The 19093-nt window shown below is 45.1% G+C and overlaps 1 protein-coding gene across 3 annotated transcripts in view; it reads right to left on the reverse strand.

Annotated features, from left to right (window-relative positions):
* Window positions 1-2181: 2181 nt before the first annotated feature.
* The window catches only part of ACAD10 (acyl-CoA dehydrogenase family member 10), a 37228-nt gene continuing 20316 nt past the window's right edge, over window positions 2182-19093 (reverse strand). The window contains exons 8-13 of one of the 3 annotated variants that reach the window (XM_032310763.1): window positions 17704-17775; window positions 15097-15278; window positions 9766-9916; window positions 8634-8785; window positions 7302-7475; window positions 2182-2774 (exon numbers count right to left, since the gene is read on the reverse strand). In XM_032310763.1, the coding sequence (XP_032166654.1) occupies window positions 2644-2774; window positions 7302-7475; window positions 8634-8785; window positions 9766-9916; window positions 15097-15278; window positions 17704-17775 (862 nt within the window). In that variant the 3' untranslated portion in view covers window positions 2182-2643. The remainder of the gene's footprint in view (window positions 2775-7301; window positions 7476-8633; window positions 8786-9765; window positions 9917-15096; window positions 15279-17703; window positions 17776-19093) is intronic. The other 2 variants (XM_032310765.1, XM_032310766.1) reach the window with 2 other exon arrangements.

Here is a 19093-nt window from a genome sequence, read left to right on the forward strand (position 1 = left end):
ACATCCTAGAGGATCACAGGGGACGGGGCGCTCAGCAGTCCTGCTGGGGAATGAGTGAGTGTGCCAGTGTTTCTTCTCAAAAATACTGTTCAGTCTCCCAATTCCAGAGAGTCTGGCTGGCCTCACTTGGCTCATGTGCCCATTTCTTGGCCAGGGAGGGCTGGGCTGTCACCCTGAGAATGTGGCCACTGTGTCCAAAGGGGGAAAGGAATGCCCCCAGATGAAACTAGGTGCTGCCATTGAGAAAGGGAACTGACCCCTAGGCAGCCGAAACCCAAGCAGGGTCTAGAACGCTCACCAGACTGGGCTGCTGTAAGGGTGCATAAGATGACACAGGGAATATAAAGTGTCCGGCCCAGAAGCCAGCAGGCTGCACTAAATGTTAGTGAAATATAATTGCCATCACTTCTTCTCATGGGGAGGAGACCAGCTGGCCTGACTTTTGCATTGATACTGGGCCTATTCTGATTATGTACTTCCAAAATCAGTACATGCACTGGTCTTACTGTTGGTATTGAACTCATTAGCTCAGAGTGCAAGGAGCAAAAGGGAAGATTAACTGGAACAAATAGAGGAGGCTGGAGGCATATAGTAAGAAGCAAGGGAGTTCTAAATAGGCAGAATAAGGAAATGGATCTAATCATGTCCTTGTTATGTCTGGGGGACCCACAGAATTTGAACCTAGGAGCTCTGGACAGGAATCCAGATGCTAGTATTCTAGCTGTGTCCCTGGGCTAATCTGTTTCCTACCTTTAAATCAAGGTTAACAATGTGTACCTCACAGGATTTGTGAAATGCACAAAGGGCCAAATGCATCCTCCTATTTTGGGGAATAAAGACACTTGGGAGGAACGCCATGAGCTACACTTTCACCTCTTTACCCACAAATCTTACCATCATGTTCCCATGCAGGTATAACTGGAAGTGGAATGATCCCTAATCTAGGTTTTGCCTCCGCATTCCTTTTAGAGTCCGGATGTGTTTGGTGAATGTTTTCTTTCCAATATTTCCATGCCCTTGACGGGCTTACATCACATGCACGAGGATGAAGTGTGTCAGTGGGAAGCAGTGGAAGGAAGAGCAGTTCATGCATTAATGATGGGGGCATAAGTTAGTGAGCAGCTTCTTGATCAAAACTCGGTAATATTTGGGTGCCTGGCTGGCTCAGTGCGTGGAGCATTGTGACCCTTGATCTCGGGGTTGTGAGTTCGAGCCCCATGTTGAATTTAGGGATTACTTAAAATTTTTTAAATCTTTAAAACAACTTGGCAGTGTTTCTTAAAACACTTCCCTTGACTTCTAAAGCTGGGTCTTCAGCTTCCCTGTCCATGTCAGCAGCTAGCTAGTGTCCTTTGCTGCTTAAGTGATCCAGAAATGACCCAGCCCGCCAAATGAGCCCCTCACCGCGTCCCTCAGCCAAGGGGAGGGTAGACGAATTACGTACACCCGGACTGCGAACACCTTGGACAGTCCACCTCCAGGCGCTGATGTGTCATTAAATTAAATAAGCAAATGGGAGATTTGAGTGTATACAACAATCCCATACAACACAGGAATATGTTAGTTTGTGATAGAGACTAGCAGCTGGGAGCCTCGTACACCAAACTGTTGACAGCGATTATCTCAGCCAGCAGAGAATTTTAGAGAAGTATTTCTATGTCATGAACTCTTTTTTACTCTTCATATTTGAGCTTTGGCTATTTTGCAGTCGGTTTGTAACCAGAAAAAAAGCGATAATGCCATTTTCTTAAAAACTAGATGATGGTTGGGGCACCTGGGTGGCTCAGCGGGTTAAAGCCTCTGCCTTAGGCTCAGGTCATGAGCCTAGAGTCCTGGGATCGAGCCCAGCATCGGGCTCTCTGCTTTGCAGGGAGCCTGCTCCTCCCCCTCCCCCGCCTGCCTCTCTGCCTACTTGTTATCTGTCTGTCAAATAAATAAATAAAATCTTAAAAAAAAAAAGTAGATGATGGCTGCATCATGGGCAAAATGTGTGCTCCTGAAGACTTCAAATAACTTAAAAACAAGCACAAGCTAAGACTCCTCCCGACAGAGAACAGCAGGAAATTTCCATCATCAGCTAAAGGGGTGTCCTTGTCTGTCAACAGTTTGCAGCAGACTCCAGCGCTCTGGCTTTGATGTTATAGGTTCTTCAAAGAGAGACTTAATAAACTCTTAATGAACTCTTAATGAACGCATTTTATTTCACACGGCTTCACATTTATATCATACAAATATGCATAAAATAAGGAGCCCAGGAAGTGAGAGCTGAGTCATCTTGAGCTGGCTCTCCCCGATGACGATGCAAAGCCAAGATGAATTCACCTCGGCCCTCCTCTCTCTTCCCTGCTTCCAAGGGGAACAGACGTGTCGGGTCAGTGAGCTGAGGTCCTGCCCTGTTGACATCTTACTGGCTCACAACACGCTGCTCTCCGTCCAGCAGTGCCGGTGGTGGGGAGGCCGTGGCTCTGACTGCGCAGGGTGCCGTGGTCACTGAGGCGGGTCCCTGAGAGGTGCGGAAAGACCCTCTGGACAGAGAACCAGAGCACCCTTTGAGGCCTGAGCTGGGGAGGAGTCTGTGAGCTGCTCGAGCGGGTGGGGGGGTTGCTCAACAGGGGCCATGACCCGCCCGAGTGCGGCAGGACCTCAGTAGTGGTTTTGTGGTGGCATCTCTTTGAAAACCCGGAACCCTTCCTTGACTGCAAAATCCCAGGCCAGGTTAGACACATACTCAGTCAGCTTTTCATTTTGTTCGGCGGCTGCCAAGCCTGCTTGCCCTAAGCAGAAGCAAAGAAAAACAGTGATTACTCCCAAACGACCCTCCATAATAATGCTGTTAGCATCTCCTAGCATTTGCTGAGCACCTGCCACGTTCCAGACACGGTGCTAAGTGCTCTGCGTGTATGATTATAGCTCACTGAATTCCCGAAGCAACTGGTGATTTTATTCCCCATTTTATGGACAAGGATCTGGGTCTCAGAGAGAAGGCGTGCCCACGCTTACGTCAGTGGGTGGGAGCCGGGAGTCAGGCTCGGCGGGACTGCTCCCTGCTCCTCTGGTCTAAAGAAAATAAATGAAATCAGGAAGATCGCCAGTATTTCTGCGGTTGCCGCTGAGCTTAGATTTTCTGTCATCCCCACCCTCACTGCCCTGCGTGTTCCTGAAGTAAATCTATGAATACTTCATTGATGTCTAATAACAAAGACTTAAAAACACAGAATACCATCATCACGCTTAAAAAAGTTAGCTGTGCCTCCTTGATGTCATCAACTGTCCAGACGGTCCAGTGAGAATTCAAATTTCACTGACTATCCCGTTAATTTTTTATAGAGATCTAAAGATTCAAATGTTATAATGGCTGAGTGTCTTTTAAATCCCCTCCCCTGCCCCTTAAGAGATTTTATTTATTTATTTTACAGAGAGAGAGAGAGAGAGAGCGTGAGGGTGTGCCAGAAAGGAGGGAAGGAGGAGCAGAGGGGCAGGGACAGGGAGCGAGAGAATCTGAGGCAGACGCCTCACTGAGCGTGGAGCCCGGTGTGGTACTTGGTACTCGATCTTATGACCCTGAGATCAACCTGAGCTGAAACCAAGAGTTGGTGCTCAACCGACTGAGCCACCCAGGTGCCCCTTAAGTCCCTTGTGATCTTCAGGTTCCATTTTTATCCTTTCTCTTTCCCCCTGACATTCATTTGTTGAGGAATTTGTGAAGTGTCCAGAATCTGGAGTTGGTGAACGGCTATGCCCGGCGGGTCCTGTTTAACTTGCTCCTCGGAACCCTCTGGTTCCTGCGAGTTGGCAATTAGCCAACTATTAGTCGGATCCAGGTCTGACTTTCTGGGAGAAGCACCAGCCAGTACACAATGTCTGGCCGTCTCTCTCTTCCTGATGTTAGCCCCGTTGATGCTTATTTTCCAGATCCATTAATGTATTAGGGGTAGAAAATTGGTGATCTGTTAATTCTGCCATTCTGTCTGGGATGCTTTCCTAGAGAGAAACTTCCCCTCCTCAGTTACTTGGTTAGCCTGACCTAGAACTTGTACACGACAGGCAGGATAAATCCTTGATTTTCTCCCCTTTCTTTATTCATTTTTAGAATCACGGATTGCTTCCCTGGTGTCCTCCAAAGCCATCAATGGGATTTTGACTCTGTTTTAGCGTTGCTCTCTACTCTTGGATATAAAGACACTTGATGAGTGCCCATCCATTTCAGCTTTGTCCTTGCTGGTGCTCAATGTCACCTGTCGTTAGCCAGTGGGGGTTTATTCAGGCTGACTCCTGAGTGCTGTAGAGATGACCCCAGTTGTCCTCAATAGCTCCCTAGCTTATTGGTACAACAGGTGCTCCAGGCTCACTTGTAGACATCCTGCCCTCAACCTGAACACAACCACTTTTCTAAGAAGTCCCAGTTCTTTCTGGTGGGAATGGAATTTAGAGATTATGACATAGGGAAAACTGGGAGTACATAGTGCTACTGGGACTTTTCTAGAACTTTCTGGGACTTTCTAGGACTTTCTGGCAGGGTCTATGTGCTTTCTTTCTGCCTGTCTTCTGTTCCACAGAGGAAGCAAACTATAATCTGCCTAGAATTCTAGCTTCTTAACTAATTTAGGAGAGAGATGATTTCATTTGCTATCCTGTGAGATTTAGAATTAAAACAAATAAGATTGTGCTACATACTCTCATATACATGTGAACATTCTATAGGTGATATGTTCATGTATATATACATATCAGATTCAACTGTCAACACTTAACTTTTCTTCCAAGGAGCTCAGATGCACAAGATATAATGCATAACTAACTCCCAGCTAGTTCAATAAAGCATTTCCCCATGTATGTAGACGCACCACATAAGAAAACACAATCTTTTTTTCTCCTTCAGAAGTCATCTTACTGGACAATTTGGCAACATCTACAAAATTTTAAAATGCACATACTTTTAGGAATTACAATTCTGGGGATTTATCCTTTAGGTATATTCACAAATGTCTGAAAAAGGTTGCAAAAATGTGCAAACCATCCAAGAATACCTCAATAGGAGAGTGGGTTAAATGAATCACACTACATCCATACAATGGAATGTTCTAGAGAAATCCAAAAGAATGATGTATATCTGAACATACTCATGTGGAAAGGTCCCTCTCAATATTGTTGTTTATTTTTTTTTAAGATTTTATTTATTGGGGCGCCTGGGTGGCTCAGTGGGTTAAGCCGCTGCCTTCGGCTCAGGTCATGATCTCAGGGTCCTGGGATCGAGTCCCGCATCGGGCTCTCTGCTCAGCAGGGAGCCTGCTTCCCTCTCTCTCTCTCTCTGTCTGCCTCTCTGCCTACTTGTGATCTCTCATCTCTCTCTGTCAAATAAATAAATAAAATCTTAAAAAAAAAAAAAAAAAGATTTTATTTATTAAACTCATGACCTGTGTGGCCCCGCTAAAGATGGCATAGGTGCGGAAGTATTTAGTGTGCATTAGAGCAGAATAAAAGTGTAGAAAATGAAAAAAAAAAGATTTTATTTATTCATTTGAAACAGACAGAGATCACAAGTAGGCAGAGAGGCAGGCAGAGAGACAGAGAGAGGAGGAAGCAGGCTTCCCGCCAAGCAGAGAGCCCAATGCAGGGCTCGATCTCAGGACCCTGGGATCATGACCTGAGCTGAAGGCAGAGGTTTTAACCCACTGAGCCACCCAGGCGCCCCTCTCTCAATATTGTTAAGTGCAAAAAACAAGCAGGGAATATATCTTACATTGTTGTGAAGTATATCTATGATAATCATATATATCCTATACATATACACATCATATCTTATATATGTACATACACAAATATTTCATAGGAACTGTTAAGCATAAAAAATTTTTTTAAATCAAGGTACTAAAAATGCATGTAGGCTAGTTACATTTTTATAAAACTTAGAGGAGGGGAGCCTGGGTGGCTCAGTTGGTTAACCATTAGCCTTCGGCTCAGGTCATGATCCCAGGATCCTGAGATTGAGCCCCACATCAGGTTCCTTGCTCTGTGGGGAGTCTGCTTCTCCCTCTCCCTCTGCCACTCCCCCTGCTTGTGTACTCACTCTCTGTGTCAAATAAATAAATAAATAAATAAATAAATAAATAAATAAATAAAATCTTTTAAAAACTTAGAAGACAGAGACACAAAAAAAATGGGGGGGGGCATGCGTCTGGGTGGCTCAGATGGTTGGGCATCTGCCTTCAGGTGGGTCCTGATTTCCAGGTCCTGGGATTGAGCCCTGCCTTGGGCTCTGGGCTCAGCAGGGAGTCTGCTTCTTCCTCTCCCCCTGCTGCTGCTTGCTCACTCTCTCTCTCACTCTGTCTCAAGTAAATAAATAAAATCTTTAAAAAAATTGGGGGTTCCATTTATCTTTGAGAAACGATACTGAGAAGAAAGGAAAATAATTTTATATAAAGATTTTATTTATTTATTTGACAGAGAGAGAGATCACAAGTAGGCAGAGAGGCAGGTAGACAGAGAGGTGGAAGCAGGCTCCCTGCTGAGCAGAGAGCCCAATGTGGGGCTCGATTCCAGTTCCCTGAGATCATGACCTGAGCCGAAGGCAGAGGCCCAACCTACTGAGCAACCCAGGCACCCTAATTTTGTATTTTTTTTTTTTAAGATTTTATTTATTTATTTGTCAGAGAGAGAGCGAGAGCGAGCAAAGGTAGACAGAATGGCAGGCAGAGGCAGAGGGAGAAGCAGGCTCCCTGTGGAGCAGAGAGCCCGATGTGGGACTCGATCCCAGGACGCTGGGATCATGACCTGCGCCAAAGGCAGCTGCTTAACCAACTGAGCCACCCAGGCGTCCCTAATTTTGTATTCTTTATGATTTAATTCTTCCCATGTAGGTTTTTACTTTATTTTTTGTATGTTAATAATTTTTAAAAGTTTGGGGCACATGGGTGGCTCAGTTGGTTGAGCGTCCGACTCGTGATTTAGGTTCAGGTCATGATCTCAGGTGACGAGATTGAGCCCCAAGTCGGGCTCTGTGCTCAGTGGGGAGTCTGCTTGAGATTCTCTCTGCCTCTGCCCCTCCCTCCACGTGCACGTGGTTGCTCTCGCTCTCTCTCCTAAATAATTAACTCTTAAAAAATAATTTTTAAAAGTTTAAATATTTTAAAGAATATACACATGCCATTAATGACAGATGGAGGAATTAACCGAATCTTAAAGAATTCTGGCAAATTGGTTTTTCTGAAGCCTCTGTGGCCACAGTGGTGGCAGTGGTTGGGGGGGGCCTTCCTCCGGGGAGAAGCTGCGTGGCTGTCACTCAGACCCTAAGGCAGCATTACCTGGGAGCGAGCGCTTGTGGACCCCTTGCAGGATTATGGCCATTCGGAAAAAGGACAAAGCCATGTAGAAGTTCCAGTTCTCAGGGGGAGGGATCTCCGAGTGATGGCAGTACATTCTGAGATACTCCTCTGCTGTAGGGATTCCCAGCTGAGTGAGATCACAGTCACGCAAACCTGGGGCGACAGACAGAGCCAACTCTGTGTGGGCAGTCAGTGGCCGCCCACTCCCCTGTGGCTGCAGGGATCTCAATTATGAAAATCACTTTCTCCCTTGGCAATGAGCTTCATAGCTAGTTCACAGCCTCAGCTCTGTATTTCAGCAGCTCTTCTGCCCTCACGAGGCTGGGATCCCAGCACGAAGCTATTCACAAATCGGCCCTCAAAAGTTTCAGACTAAATTGGCAGTAAAGGTGGGGTGCCTGGGTGGCTCAGTCGGTTAAGCATCTGACTCTTGATCTCAGCTCAAGTCTTGATCTCAGGGCTGCGAGTTCAAGACCCACATTGGGCTACATGAGTGGGGTGGAGCCTACTTAAAAAAAAAAAAAAAGGTCCTGCCAAATTATGAAAAAAAAATTAACAACAAATAATGTTTTTTACTGACTTGCTTCATTCGTAATCTTTGCATGGCTTAGAAACATGTAGCACATTTTGTTCCTAGGATTTTGTCCAGGAGTATACTTTATAATATAGGCAAGGTTATTCCTACAAAGATGTTCACTGCTTTTTGGTGAGGGCTCGGGGGAGGTAATAGAAAGAAATCAGAAATAAATTAAATATCTAAATAGGAATCAAACATCTTGATTAAGTTAATTCTATTCAATAAAATCCTATTCCATGATTAAAAATGATGCTGTAGAAGAAATACTTAATGGCATGAAAACATGTCCAAAACATGTAATTAAGTAAAAAAAGCCAGGCCATAAAGTCGTTGAATCACATTTTCATTTAAACAAACGTATGTATGCATGCAGAAAGATGAAAATGTTGACAATGGTCAGGTCTGGGACTATCCACGACTTTAACTTTTTCTTTCATTGTCTGTTGGCTGCAACGTTTTAAAATAAATTTGTATTTTTAATTTAGAAAATTAAATAGAAATTAGTTGTGTAAAAACACAAGAGGGGTCTATGCACATATCCTTCTCACTTAAAATACACCCTATACCCATCTCCCCCTGCGGACAGAAATGCATTCCAAGTGCACTTTCCACCCAAACCACCAGGACCTCAATTTCACTCACCGAGGCCATCAGCCATCACCGCTACTTTTGTGCCTCAGGTGCTTTGAGAATGGAGCTGCCTCTTCCCTCCTCCCGCCAACCCCAGTTCCTACCTCGCAGCAGGGAGCCGGGAAAACTGGACGGCAGGTAGTGAGCGAGGCAGCTGAAGGCCACGTCCGCAAGGGGGTCGCCTAAGGTAGAGAGCTCCCAGTCAAGGACAGCAAGCACCTCGGCCTTCTCTGGGTGGAACAGCAGGTTGTCCAGCCTGAAGAAGGAATGTAGAGAGACAGCTCTGAGGAAACTGAGCACTGGGGTGTGTTCTGTGCCGAGGGTCTTCTATTTGCCCCTCCCTACCCTCTCAGCCCCTCGGTGCCCCTGTCCGCTAGCTCCCCTGCCCTCTGGCTCAGGTGGACCTAGCCAATGAGGACACCAGCAGGAGACAGGACGGGGGGGCAGGTGGCTGAGGGGCTCTGTATCCCTCTCCCAGAGCCCAGTTTGGGTCAGGTAGCCCTCTCCACATGGCGATCCTCTCTGGGTTCTGGTAATTCCTCCTTCCCTGTGAAGGGTTCAAACAGGTCTGGAGTTCTTGGACACGCCTTCCACAAAAGGAAGAGTCTAATTCTTTGCCGCTTGAAGCCTTAGGCTTCTAGCAAATAGAACCGGCAAGTGAGACTACGTGAATGCAGAGCCTCAGAAAAAGGGATCAGCTTCCAAGCAGCCCGGCCTCTCTTGGAACGCACAGCTTTGCAGCCCCGAGCACCCCCAGGGTTGAAGGAGAAGCTTTGATGCTGGAGCAACCATGCGGGGACCACAAGCAGACAAGAGAGGCCCAGGGAGCCCAGCTGTTCAGTCTTCTCTGCCCCAGTGCCAGGCATGTGAGCGGCCCCCAGCCTGACCGCCACCCCAGCTGAAACAGACTTCAGATTCGTGAGCAAAACTACGGCTGTCTGTCTGCAGCCATGTGGTTTGGGAGATCTGTATGTAGTCGTAGTAACTGGAGCACGCGTGTGCACTTTCAAACCTGGGGGCAGTTAGGACAGCCCACCGTCATTACCAATTATCTGGCCCCAAATGTCACCGGGTCAAGGTGGAGAAACCCCACCTTAGAAGGCCACCGACAGGGAGATCTTTTGTAAAGGGAATCACCCTCCACTGTACGTCAGACTCAGGCCAGCTGCTTCATTTCCCCTTCAAGTGTCCCGCCCACCATTTGTCACATCTAGACATTGGCTGCTCCTCACAGACCTGAAGTTCCCGTGCACCACTGTCGTCTTCTGTTGCTTGGGAAGATGGCGGGGCAGCCACTGGATGAGCCTCTCCATCGCCGGGATGGTGCCGGGTTCTGAGGCTCGATACTGCTTAATCCAGGTTTGCATCTGCTGTGGAATATAGTCCTCTGAGGGAAAGAGAATTCGAACATGGTAGGCCACTCTAACATCCTATCCTGCAAAGGTTCCAGAAAGTAACCAAAACACTGAAAGCGCTGGTAGTGCTCTCCTGATGACCGAGGCATTTCTCACAGGATGCTCCTGCCACTGTGGCTGGATCAGTGGGACGTGGGTGTTGCTCCCAGCCACAAGGCCTGTGAGCCTGATCCCTGGCCTCTCAGACATCCTACCAGCTTCCTAACAGCCTTCAAGAAATCCCTTTTTGGCTAAACAACAGTGGTTGGCTAAGGGCAGGGACTGGGGCCAGACTCTCTGGGTGTGATTCCCAGCTCTGCCATTCTCTGTCTTTGTGATCTCAGACACATCACTTGACCTCTCTGTACCTCAGTTTCTCTTCATCAGAGAGATGCTCCTTAGAGTTGCTGGAAGGATGAAGTATATAAAGCCCCTGGAAATGTTCCTGGCACGAAGTAAGTTCTACATGAGGATTTGCTATCATTACTCAGTTGTTTGCTAAGAAACCCAAGAGATTCTACCATTGGGGAACTTGTGAGTTCTGTCTGGGACTGGACACTGGAAGGAATTCTGCAGTCAGCTTGGCTCACAGTCAAGGTCTTCAATGGATGTAACTGCACCATCCTCCCTTGGTGGTTCTTTACGAATGTACGGACACTTCCATAGGACTATTTTTGTGAAGGCTAACCAAATTCCTTCCTAACGGGCCAAATACTGAGCTGCACAGAAGGCCACTCAATTTGTCCTGATTTATTGTCGACTGACAATTATTAATTGTCCCTATTAATATAATTAATAAAAGTGTCAGGACCCTGGCTCTAAGCCAAGCCCTCATTTATCAGCTGAGAGAAAAATGGTCCGCAGAGGCTGACGGGTTTGAAGACAAGGAAAGAAAGATCAGGTTCCTTCTGTGGAGTCCACTGCACAGCTGGACCATCTAGACACCTGCCCTTTGCAAGATCTTGCTGGACCATGGGAAGTGGAGATCAAAGTCCATAGGAATTTAATCCAAAACAAATCAAGCCTTTAGAATTATATAATTTACGGAAGACAGAAGTAAATAAAACCATAAGGAAATAATCGAGATAAATATATAACACATTGACTTGGTCTGTTAAAAATTTCATTGAAAAAAAGAGATGGGAGGGACTGTTCTAGATTCTTTGATCAGATCCCGATTGGGGGGGGGACTCATTTATAAAAGATTTAAGGGGAGGGGCGCCTGGATGGCTCAGTCGGTTAAGAATCCACCTCTTAATTATGGCTCAGGTCATGATCTCAAGATCCTGCAATCAAGCCCCACATCTGGCTCCACGCTCAGTGCAGACTCTGCTTGAGATTCTCTCTCTCTGTCTGCCCCCACCTTCTCTCTCTCTAAAATAAAGAAATCATTTTTAAAAAGATATAAGGGGGTAATTGATGAAATGTATCTGAATATGGAGTGGGTTTTAAATATTCAGGGAAAGTTATAAATTTTCTTTAATGTGAGAGTAGTACTGGGGATCGTCCTTATTTTTAGGAAATGCATACTGAAGTATTTAGGAGTCAAGTGCTAGGGTCTCTACAGCTTTGTTAAATATATATAATTATATACAGAGAGAGACAGAAACAGAAGGAGAGGGAGAGGGAAAGAGAAGCGAATATGGCAAAAGTTAACCCCTGTTAAAATTAGTAGTGGGAATATGTCGTTATTTATTGTACTATGTACATTGTACATAGTACAATAGTACATATGTACTATTCACATTTCTGCAAGTTTGTAAATTATAATCATAAGTTAAATACAAAGACCATATGAACTGAGTTAGGCGCCTGGGTGGCTCAGGTGGTTAAGCGTCTGACTCTTGGTTTTGACTCAGGTCATGATCTCAGGGCTGTGGGATCGAGCCTTGCCTCAAGATCCATGCTCAGGAGGAGTCTGCTTAAGGATTCTCTCTCTCTGCAACGCCCCCCCCCCAACTCACACACAACTATGCACACTCTCTCTCTCCGTTTCTGTCTAAATAAATCTTTAAAAAAGAAACACACACACAGGACCTGAGCCTTTGTGAAAGTAGCCTTTCAGGAAAATCTCCTATACTGGGACGCCTGGGTGGCTCGGTCGGTTGAGCATTCGACTCTTGATTTAGGCCCAAGTCATGATCTCAGGGTTGTGAGATCAAGCCTCACACTGGACTGCTTAGTGCAGAGTCTGCTTGTCCCTCTCCCTCTGATTCTCCCTCTGCTCTCTCTCCCTCTCTCTCTTTCTCAAATAAATAAATAAAATCTATTTTTTAGAAAAAAGGAAAACCTCCTATACGGTTTTGGGACCTCCCACCCCAAACACACCAACCAATGCTGCGCACATTCTCTTCTCCTGGGAAACAGACGCAGCTGCCCCTGTCTCTGGCTCTGTTGGCCACTGGCCGCTATCAACCCTGCCAAGGCACTGAAACATTTTTCCTCAAGCAGACTGCCCCTCTGGGATAAGAAAAGAGGATTATGTGCTCTTTATAGGTCACTGGTGATGGAAAGGTTCTTTGTGGTAACTGGACTATATCTAAAGGATCTTTGTCAAAAGTGCCGCTTTTTTTTTTTTTAAGATTTTATTTATTTATTTGTCAGAGATAGAGAGCATGAGCAAGCGGTGGGGGGGGGGGTAATGCAGGCTCCCCACTGAACAAGGAGCCTGATTTGGAACTCGATCCCAGGACCCCAGGATCATGACCTGAGCCGAAGGCAGCGGCTTAACGGACTGAGCCACCCAAGCGTCCCATCAAAAGTTCCTCTTAATTAGAAATCATGTTTGTGTGCAATCTCTCTCTCTCTTATTATTTTAATAAACGTAAATGTGTGTGCTCTTGAATAGATAATACATACATGGCTTGGAATAAAGTGACAGAAGGGCACACGGTACTCTTTCTCGCACCCTCTGCCAGCCACTCCGCTCTTTTTCCCAAAGGCAACCCACGTGATGAGTTTCATGGAGATGATCACTTGCGCAAGCAACTATTTAAATATATTTGAATATGTAAATTTATTCAAATATGCCACCCTGTGCACAAATGGTGGTGTCTATTTATAGCCAATGCCCTGCCCAGCAGCTGGATTCCTGACATCACCAGAGAAATTGCAGGTTTCTTGAAAAGGGAGAGCTGATGCGTCCCTCATCAGTGAACCCGAAGCATGATGAAGCCACTTTATGCTATTAAGCTCAAAACACAGCTCTTGGCCCAGGATGCCGGCCCCTGGCTCATGTGAAATCACATCAGATTTCTGCTCTGCCTCTTTGCGCTAAGAGGTCAGTGAAAAGAGCATCAAAACAGTCTCCTTTAAAAGTAAAAGGCAAAGGATCCACTCAGCACAGAAGCTGCTGTCTGTCCAGGGCAGGACGTCACACTGCCCATCACTGCACCTGCCTGAGGCTTTACCTTCATTCAAAGCACAGGGACAGCTACCACCTGTGAGGGAGGGAGTGCAGGACATTTTGTTTGTTTGTTTTTTAACCCAACTTTTACTACCTTACTATAGAGAAAACTATAACAAAGTAAGAAGACTTGTCCAAGGTCCCTGACAAATTAGCATCCAGCTTCTGCTCCAATGCTCTTTCCATCTTGAAACATGGATCAATATGGACAACATGTGTTGTCTTTGCCTATTGGCCATTTTATTGGGGATGACGGCTGCCAGATCAAATATAGGATACCCAGTTAAATGTGAATTTCAGATAAACAACAAATACATTTTTATTTCCAAATGAGGTGGAGGGGAACTCACACTAAGTTGGTATCCCTAGTCAACAGGTTAGAATATGGGGGAGATGGGGGCACCTGCGTGGCTCAGTGGGTTAAGCCTCTGCCTTCGGCTCAGGTCGTGATCAGTCCTGGGATCGAGCCCCGCATTGGGCTCTCTGCTCCGCGGGGAGCCTGCTTCCCCCACCCCTGCTTATGTGTGATCTCTCTCTCTCTCTCAAATAAATAAATAAAACCTTTAAAAAAAAAAAAAAAGAATATGGGGCGAATGGATCTGGCTGTCCTTGGAAGGGATGGGAGTACCCCCCTCAATTTGGGCTGGGAAGTCAGCAAGCTTTCTCTTTTGTAGAAAAGTGTTTCAAACTGATCACTTGTGGGTACTCAGCTCATGTGCCTGTGGAGAGGTAGAACTTTAGGTGACTTGGCAGAAAGGGCAGGAGGTTGATGTATGCGGGAGATGTACATGGGAGACTACAGCTTCTGATGTGGTCCTATCGAAAACACATTTTGGCTAAAAGCAGAGAAAGAAAATACAGCTTAGCTGGAAGGTTCTTTTTGACTAGAGCCAAGCATACATATTGATCAAGAGTCAGATACTCTTGAATTTTCCAGGGAAGAAAAAGTGAAATTCTTTGGCTCGTGCTAAAGTTGGTACATGGAGACAGTGTGATGGTCTTTTTAAAATTATGTGTGTTTGTCAAATATATAGAATGTTACACTTCAATACACCTGACATCAAAAAAAAAAAAAAAGGAAGGAAGAAAACTGACAATAACGATGAGGACGAGGAACAACTGGAACTCTCAGACAGTAAAAGACAAGCAGAAACACACTCTACCAAGAAAATGCCTTGGCATAATGGTATTTTAAAAGTCTATCCCTGTTGAAAAGAGTATTTAGGGGAAAGAGTATAAAACAGTAGAAAGTGTCTTTTTTTAAAAAGATTTTATTTTTATTTATTTATTTGACAGAGAGAGAGAGAGAGATCACAAGTGGGCAGAGAGGCAGGCAGAGGGGAAGGGAGAAGCAGGCTCCCCGAGGAGCAGAGAGCCCAATGCGGGGCTCGATCCCAGGACCCTGAGATCATGACTTGAGCCGAAGGCAGAGGCTTAACCCACTGAGCCACCCAGGTACCCCAGAAGAAAGTATCTTAAGTACTCTTGGCCAGTACCAGAAAAAATAAAGATTGAAATGGTCCAGCAAGATCAAAGTTGCACGGGAGAGAGATTCTATAGGCCAGGAAGGGACGTAATGAGGATAACGTATTAGGTAAATGACACCTCCATTAAAATGAAACTGGATGTCCAAGGCGGGGGCTAAGAAGCCCCCCTCACAGTTAGCAAACACCAGATGTGTGAACACCCTGACATCATGCAAATCCTGAGGGTAAGGGCACCAATGAGGAACCCATCAGCACAAAAGACAAATGGCGGCCTGCTCACCGTGTTTCCCGTAGTCTTCTAGGCCGGCAGCCTTGAGGTCCACACTGTGAATTTTGCACAAGACTCTGTTCATGGCAGTGTATATGGCCCGCCTCTGGCTGGGGTCCAAGCCTGGCAGAGAGGGGTCTCTGTAGATGAGGCCTGGGCAGTACTCCATCAGATAGAAGGGCATGCCGATGACCCTGGGAGGGACACAGGTGGGGAGTTTCAGCCCAGCTTCAGGCTGTTAGGGCATTGCTCTTTTTCTTTTTTTTTTAAGATTTTATTTATTTATTTGATAGATCACAAGTAGGCAGAGAGGCAAGCAGAGAGAGAAGGAAGCAGGCTCCCCGCTGAGCAGAGAGCCCGATGTGGGGCTCAATACCAGGACCCTGAGACCATGACCTGAGCCGAAGGCAGAGGCTTAACCCACGGAGCCACTCAGGAGCCCCTCTTTTTTTTTTTTTAAAGACTATTTATTTTAGAAAGTGCGTGTGCATGAGAGAGAAGGGGGAGGGGCAGAGGGAGAGAAAGAACCCTCAAGCAGACTCCCCACTGAATGTGGAGCCCAATGTGGGGCTCGATCCCACGCCCCTGAGATCATGACCTGAGCTGACAAGAGCCAGCCGCTCAACGGACTGAGCCATCCAGGCGTGCCGCACTGCTCTTTCTGTTTGCGCTAGGTGCTGGGGAACGAGTTCAGACCCAGAGTGCTGGACACTTTCTTTCCTTCGTACATAAGCACAGAGGGTTGGAAGTACCCCATCCCCAAACCACCACACACACAGCCCCGTCTATACGTTTTTGCCAGCATGTCTCTCTTGTGTTTGGTCTACTCGTGCAAGCGACAGGAATGAAGTGTGATAATGGAGGAAAGAGCCGTGTTGAGGGGGGGACTTCGGAGCCACACAGAACCAGGTCTGAATCCTGCCTCTGGCTTTTCCTAGCAGTGTGATTGTGAGAGATTTACTGACCCCCTCTGGGCTTTGTTGTTTTAATCTGGAAAACTTCAAAGGGTTGTTATAAGAATTAGGGGAGCAAATATACAAGGATTGCCTGGTTCCAGTCAGGCTTCAATAACTATTCCATCTCATTGATGTTATTTCTGTCATTCTCTGCTGGTGTGAGTGGCACATACACTCCCCTGTGGTATTAAGATGATACACCAAACTCTCATTAAACCATTTTTTAGTCATTATTAGAAATCAGTTTACAATTCTAAAAAGTTGTTTTGAAAAGGCTACCATTAAAACTGTTTATCCTGGGGCACCTGGATGGCTCAGTGGGTTAAGGCCTCTGTCTTCAGCTCAGGTCATGATCCCCGGGTCCTGGGATCAAGCCCCGCATTGGGCTCTCTGCTCAGCAGGAAGCTTGCTTCTCCCTCTCTCTCTGCCTGCTTCTCTGCCTACCTGTGATCTCTGTCTGTCAAATAAATAAATAAAATCTTAAAAAAAAAAACTGTTTATCCTGACTTAACCATGGGCTAGATATTAAATTTATTATTAAATTATTGTTAATTATCTTAAGTATAATAACACTGCTGTGGTTATGAAAGAAAATGTCTTTATTTTTAGGCGGTTTATGCTGTATGCAAAGCACTTCAAAAAAATTCAGCCAATTGGGGCACCTGGGTGGCTCCATGGGTAAGCCTCTGCCTTCAGCTCAGGTCATGGTCTCAGGGTCCTGAGATCGAGCCCCACATCAGGCTCTCTGCTCAGTGAGGAGCCTGCCTGCCCCCATCTGCCTCTCTGCCTACTTGTGATCTCTGTCTGTCAAATAAATAAACAAAATCTTTTTTAAAAAGATTCAGCCGGGGCGCCTGGGTGGCTCAGTGAGTTAAGCTTCTGCCTTCGGCTCAGGTCATGGTCTCAGAGTCCTGGGATCAAGCCCCACATCCGGCTCTCTGCCCAGCAGGGAGCCTGCTTCCCCCTCGCTCTCTGCCTGCCTCTCTGCCTACTTGTGATCTCTCTCTGTCAAATAAATAAATAAAACCTTAAAAAAAATAAAAATAAAAAAAATAAAAAGATTCAGCCAAAAATAACTGATATAAAGTGAGAGAGAAAACAGTTATTTATTTATAAAATGTGTAAAGTTATAAAATTATTAGATTGTATAATTATTGCTATTAAAGTTATTCACATAAAATACATCTATATACATACATCTATAAATATAAAAAGCAAATATGGCAAAATGTTAACAATGTTTTAATCTAGATGAAGGACTCTTTATACTATTTTTTTTCTTCTTTCAACTTTTCTGTATGTTTCAAAATTTTCTTAGTTAAAAAGTTGGGACAAAAAGAGATAGATTCAAAAACCTTATTACAAAGCAGTTTAGAAGGACCATAATAAAAAAAATTAGTAAAAATAAGCAATATGAAAGTAGATGGATATAAATTTTTAAATGATAAAGAATGTTTTCTACCAATTTTCACAAAAGCAGGCATTTCTTTCAGGACAAGTTAAGGACCTGTGAACCTCCAGGGGAGGTCGCTATAAAGTCTCTTTTCTCTCCCACCCCAAATGTATTTTTCTTCACTCTAACAAACTGGTATTTGAGTTACTATATGGGCTTTTCTCCTCTGTAGTTTGAATATGTAATAAAAGAAATAAATCAGAACATTACCCTGAATCTTCACAGCGGTCAAGAACTTTGGGAACAGGCACTCCAGCATTGGCAAGGGCTTTCATGATCCTGCTGGAACAAAGAGAAATGAGTAGCAGTGCTGGCTGAATTGAGATTTTCTTGAAACTATTTTTCTGAATTAAAATCAGTACATGCAGAAATTAAAGCAGAATTCTAAAAAATATTCAATTGACCCCAATATAGTCAAGAAGAACAAAAAACATGGGAAAAACAAGAAACAAATAGCAAAAATTATAGAACTAATTCAAACATCAATAGTTACATTACATTTATTAGACTAAACATTTTAATTGAGACAGAGATTGTCTTACTGCCTAGAAAGGCAAGACTTAACGATATGCTGTCCACAGGAGACATTCTTTTCTTTTTTTTTTTTTTCCTTCTTTCCTTTTTTTAAGATTTCATTTATTTGACAAAGAGAGAGAGAGAGCACAAGCAGGAGGAGTGGCAGGCAGAGGGAGAGGGAGAAGCGGGCTCCCCACAGAGCAGGGGATGCCCCATATGGGACTCAATCCCAGGACTCTGGGACCATGACCTGAGCCAAAGGCAATGGCCGAACCAACTGAGCCACCCAAGCGTCCCATTCTTTTTTTTTTTTTCTTTTTTAAGATTTTATTTTTTTAATTTGAGAAAGCGTGCCTAAGAGAGAACAGAGAAAGGGGCAGAGGGAATGAGAGAGAGAGAGAGAGAGAATCCCAAGCAGACTCCATACTGAGCGTGGAGCCTGACTTGAAGCTCAATCTCATGACCCTGAGATCATGACCTGAGCTGAAAGGTCAGATGCTTAACTGACCGAGTCACCCTAGGCACCCCCAAGGAGGAAATTTTTAAATGTTTTAAACAGAAAAATAATTACTCAGTCTTATCACCAGTATTTGGCATTTTTAAGTGTTTTAAATAGAAAAATAATTACTCGGTCTTGTCACTAGTATTTGGCATTTTTAAGTGTTTTAAATAGAAAAATAATTACTCGGTCTTGTCACCAGTATTTGGCTCCTGCTTTTGCCTGCCTGGTGTCCTTTCCCTGACTCCTGTTCTGATATTAATACCTAGGGTTTCCTTTGGGAAACGGCTCTCTGTAGCTACTGTCAGTCCACAGAGTTTGGATGGGACTGACCCAGTGCTTGTTTCCAGGGATGGGCACAAGAGCCAGATTCGGCCAACCTGAACAATGCAGCCTCCTGACCCCAGACGATGGTTCATATTGGGCCAATAAGTCAATCTCAGGAGGTATGCTGGAACATTCACTAAGGTTATAGAGGGAAAAAAGAGTGGAGAGATGGAGGTAGAGAGAGAATGAATGGGTCCTGGTGATATTATTTGGGTCCCTGGATCTAATCATTCCTGAAAGATTTAAATTATGAAGCCA

The sequence above is a fragment of the Mustela erminea genome, chromosome 13, assembly GCF_009829155.1.
Source record: "Mustela erminea isolate mMusErm1 chromosome 13, mMusErm1.Pri, whole genome shotgun sequence".
Taxonomy (NCBI): Eukaryota; Metazoa; Chordata; class Mammalia; order Carnivora; family Mustelidae; genus Mustela; species Mustela erminea.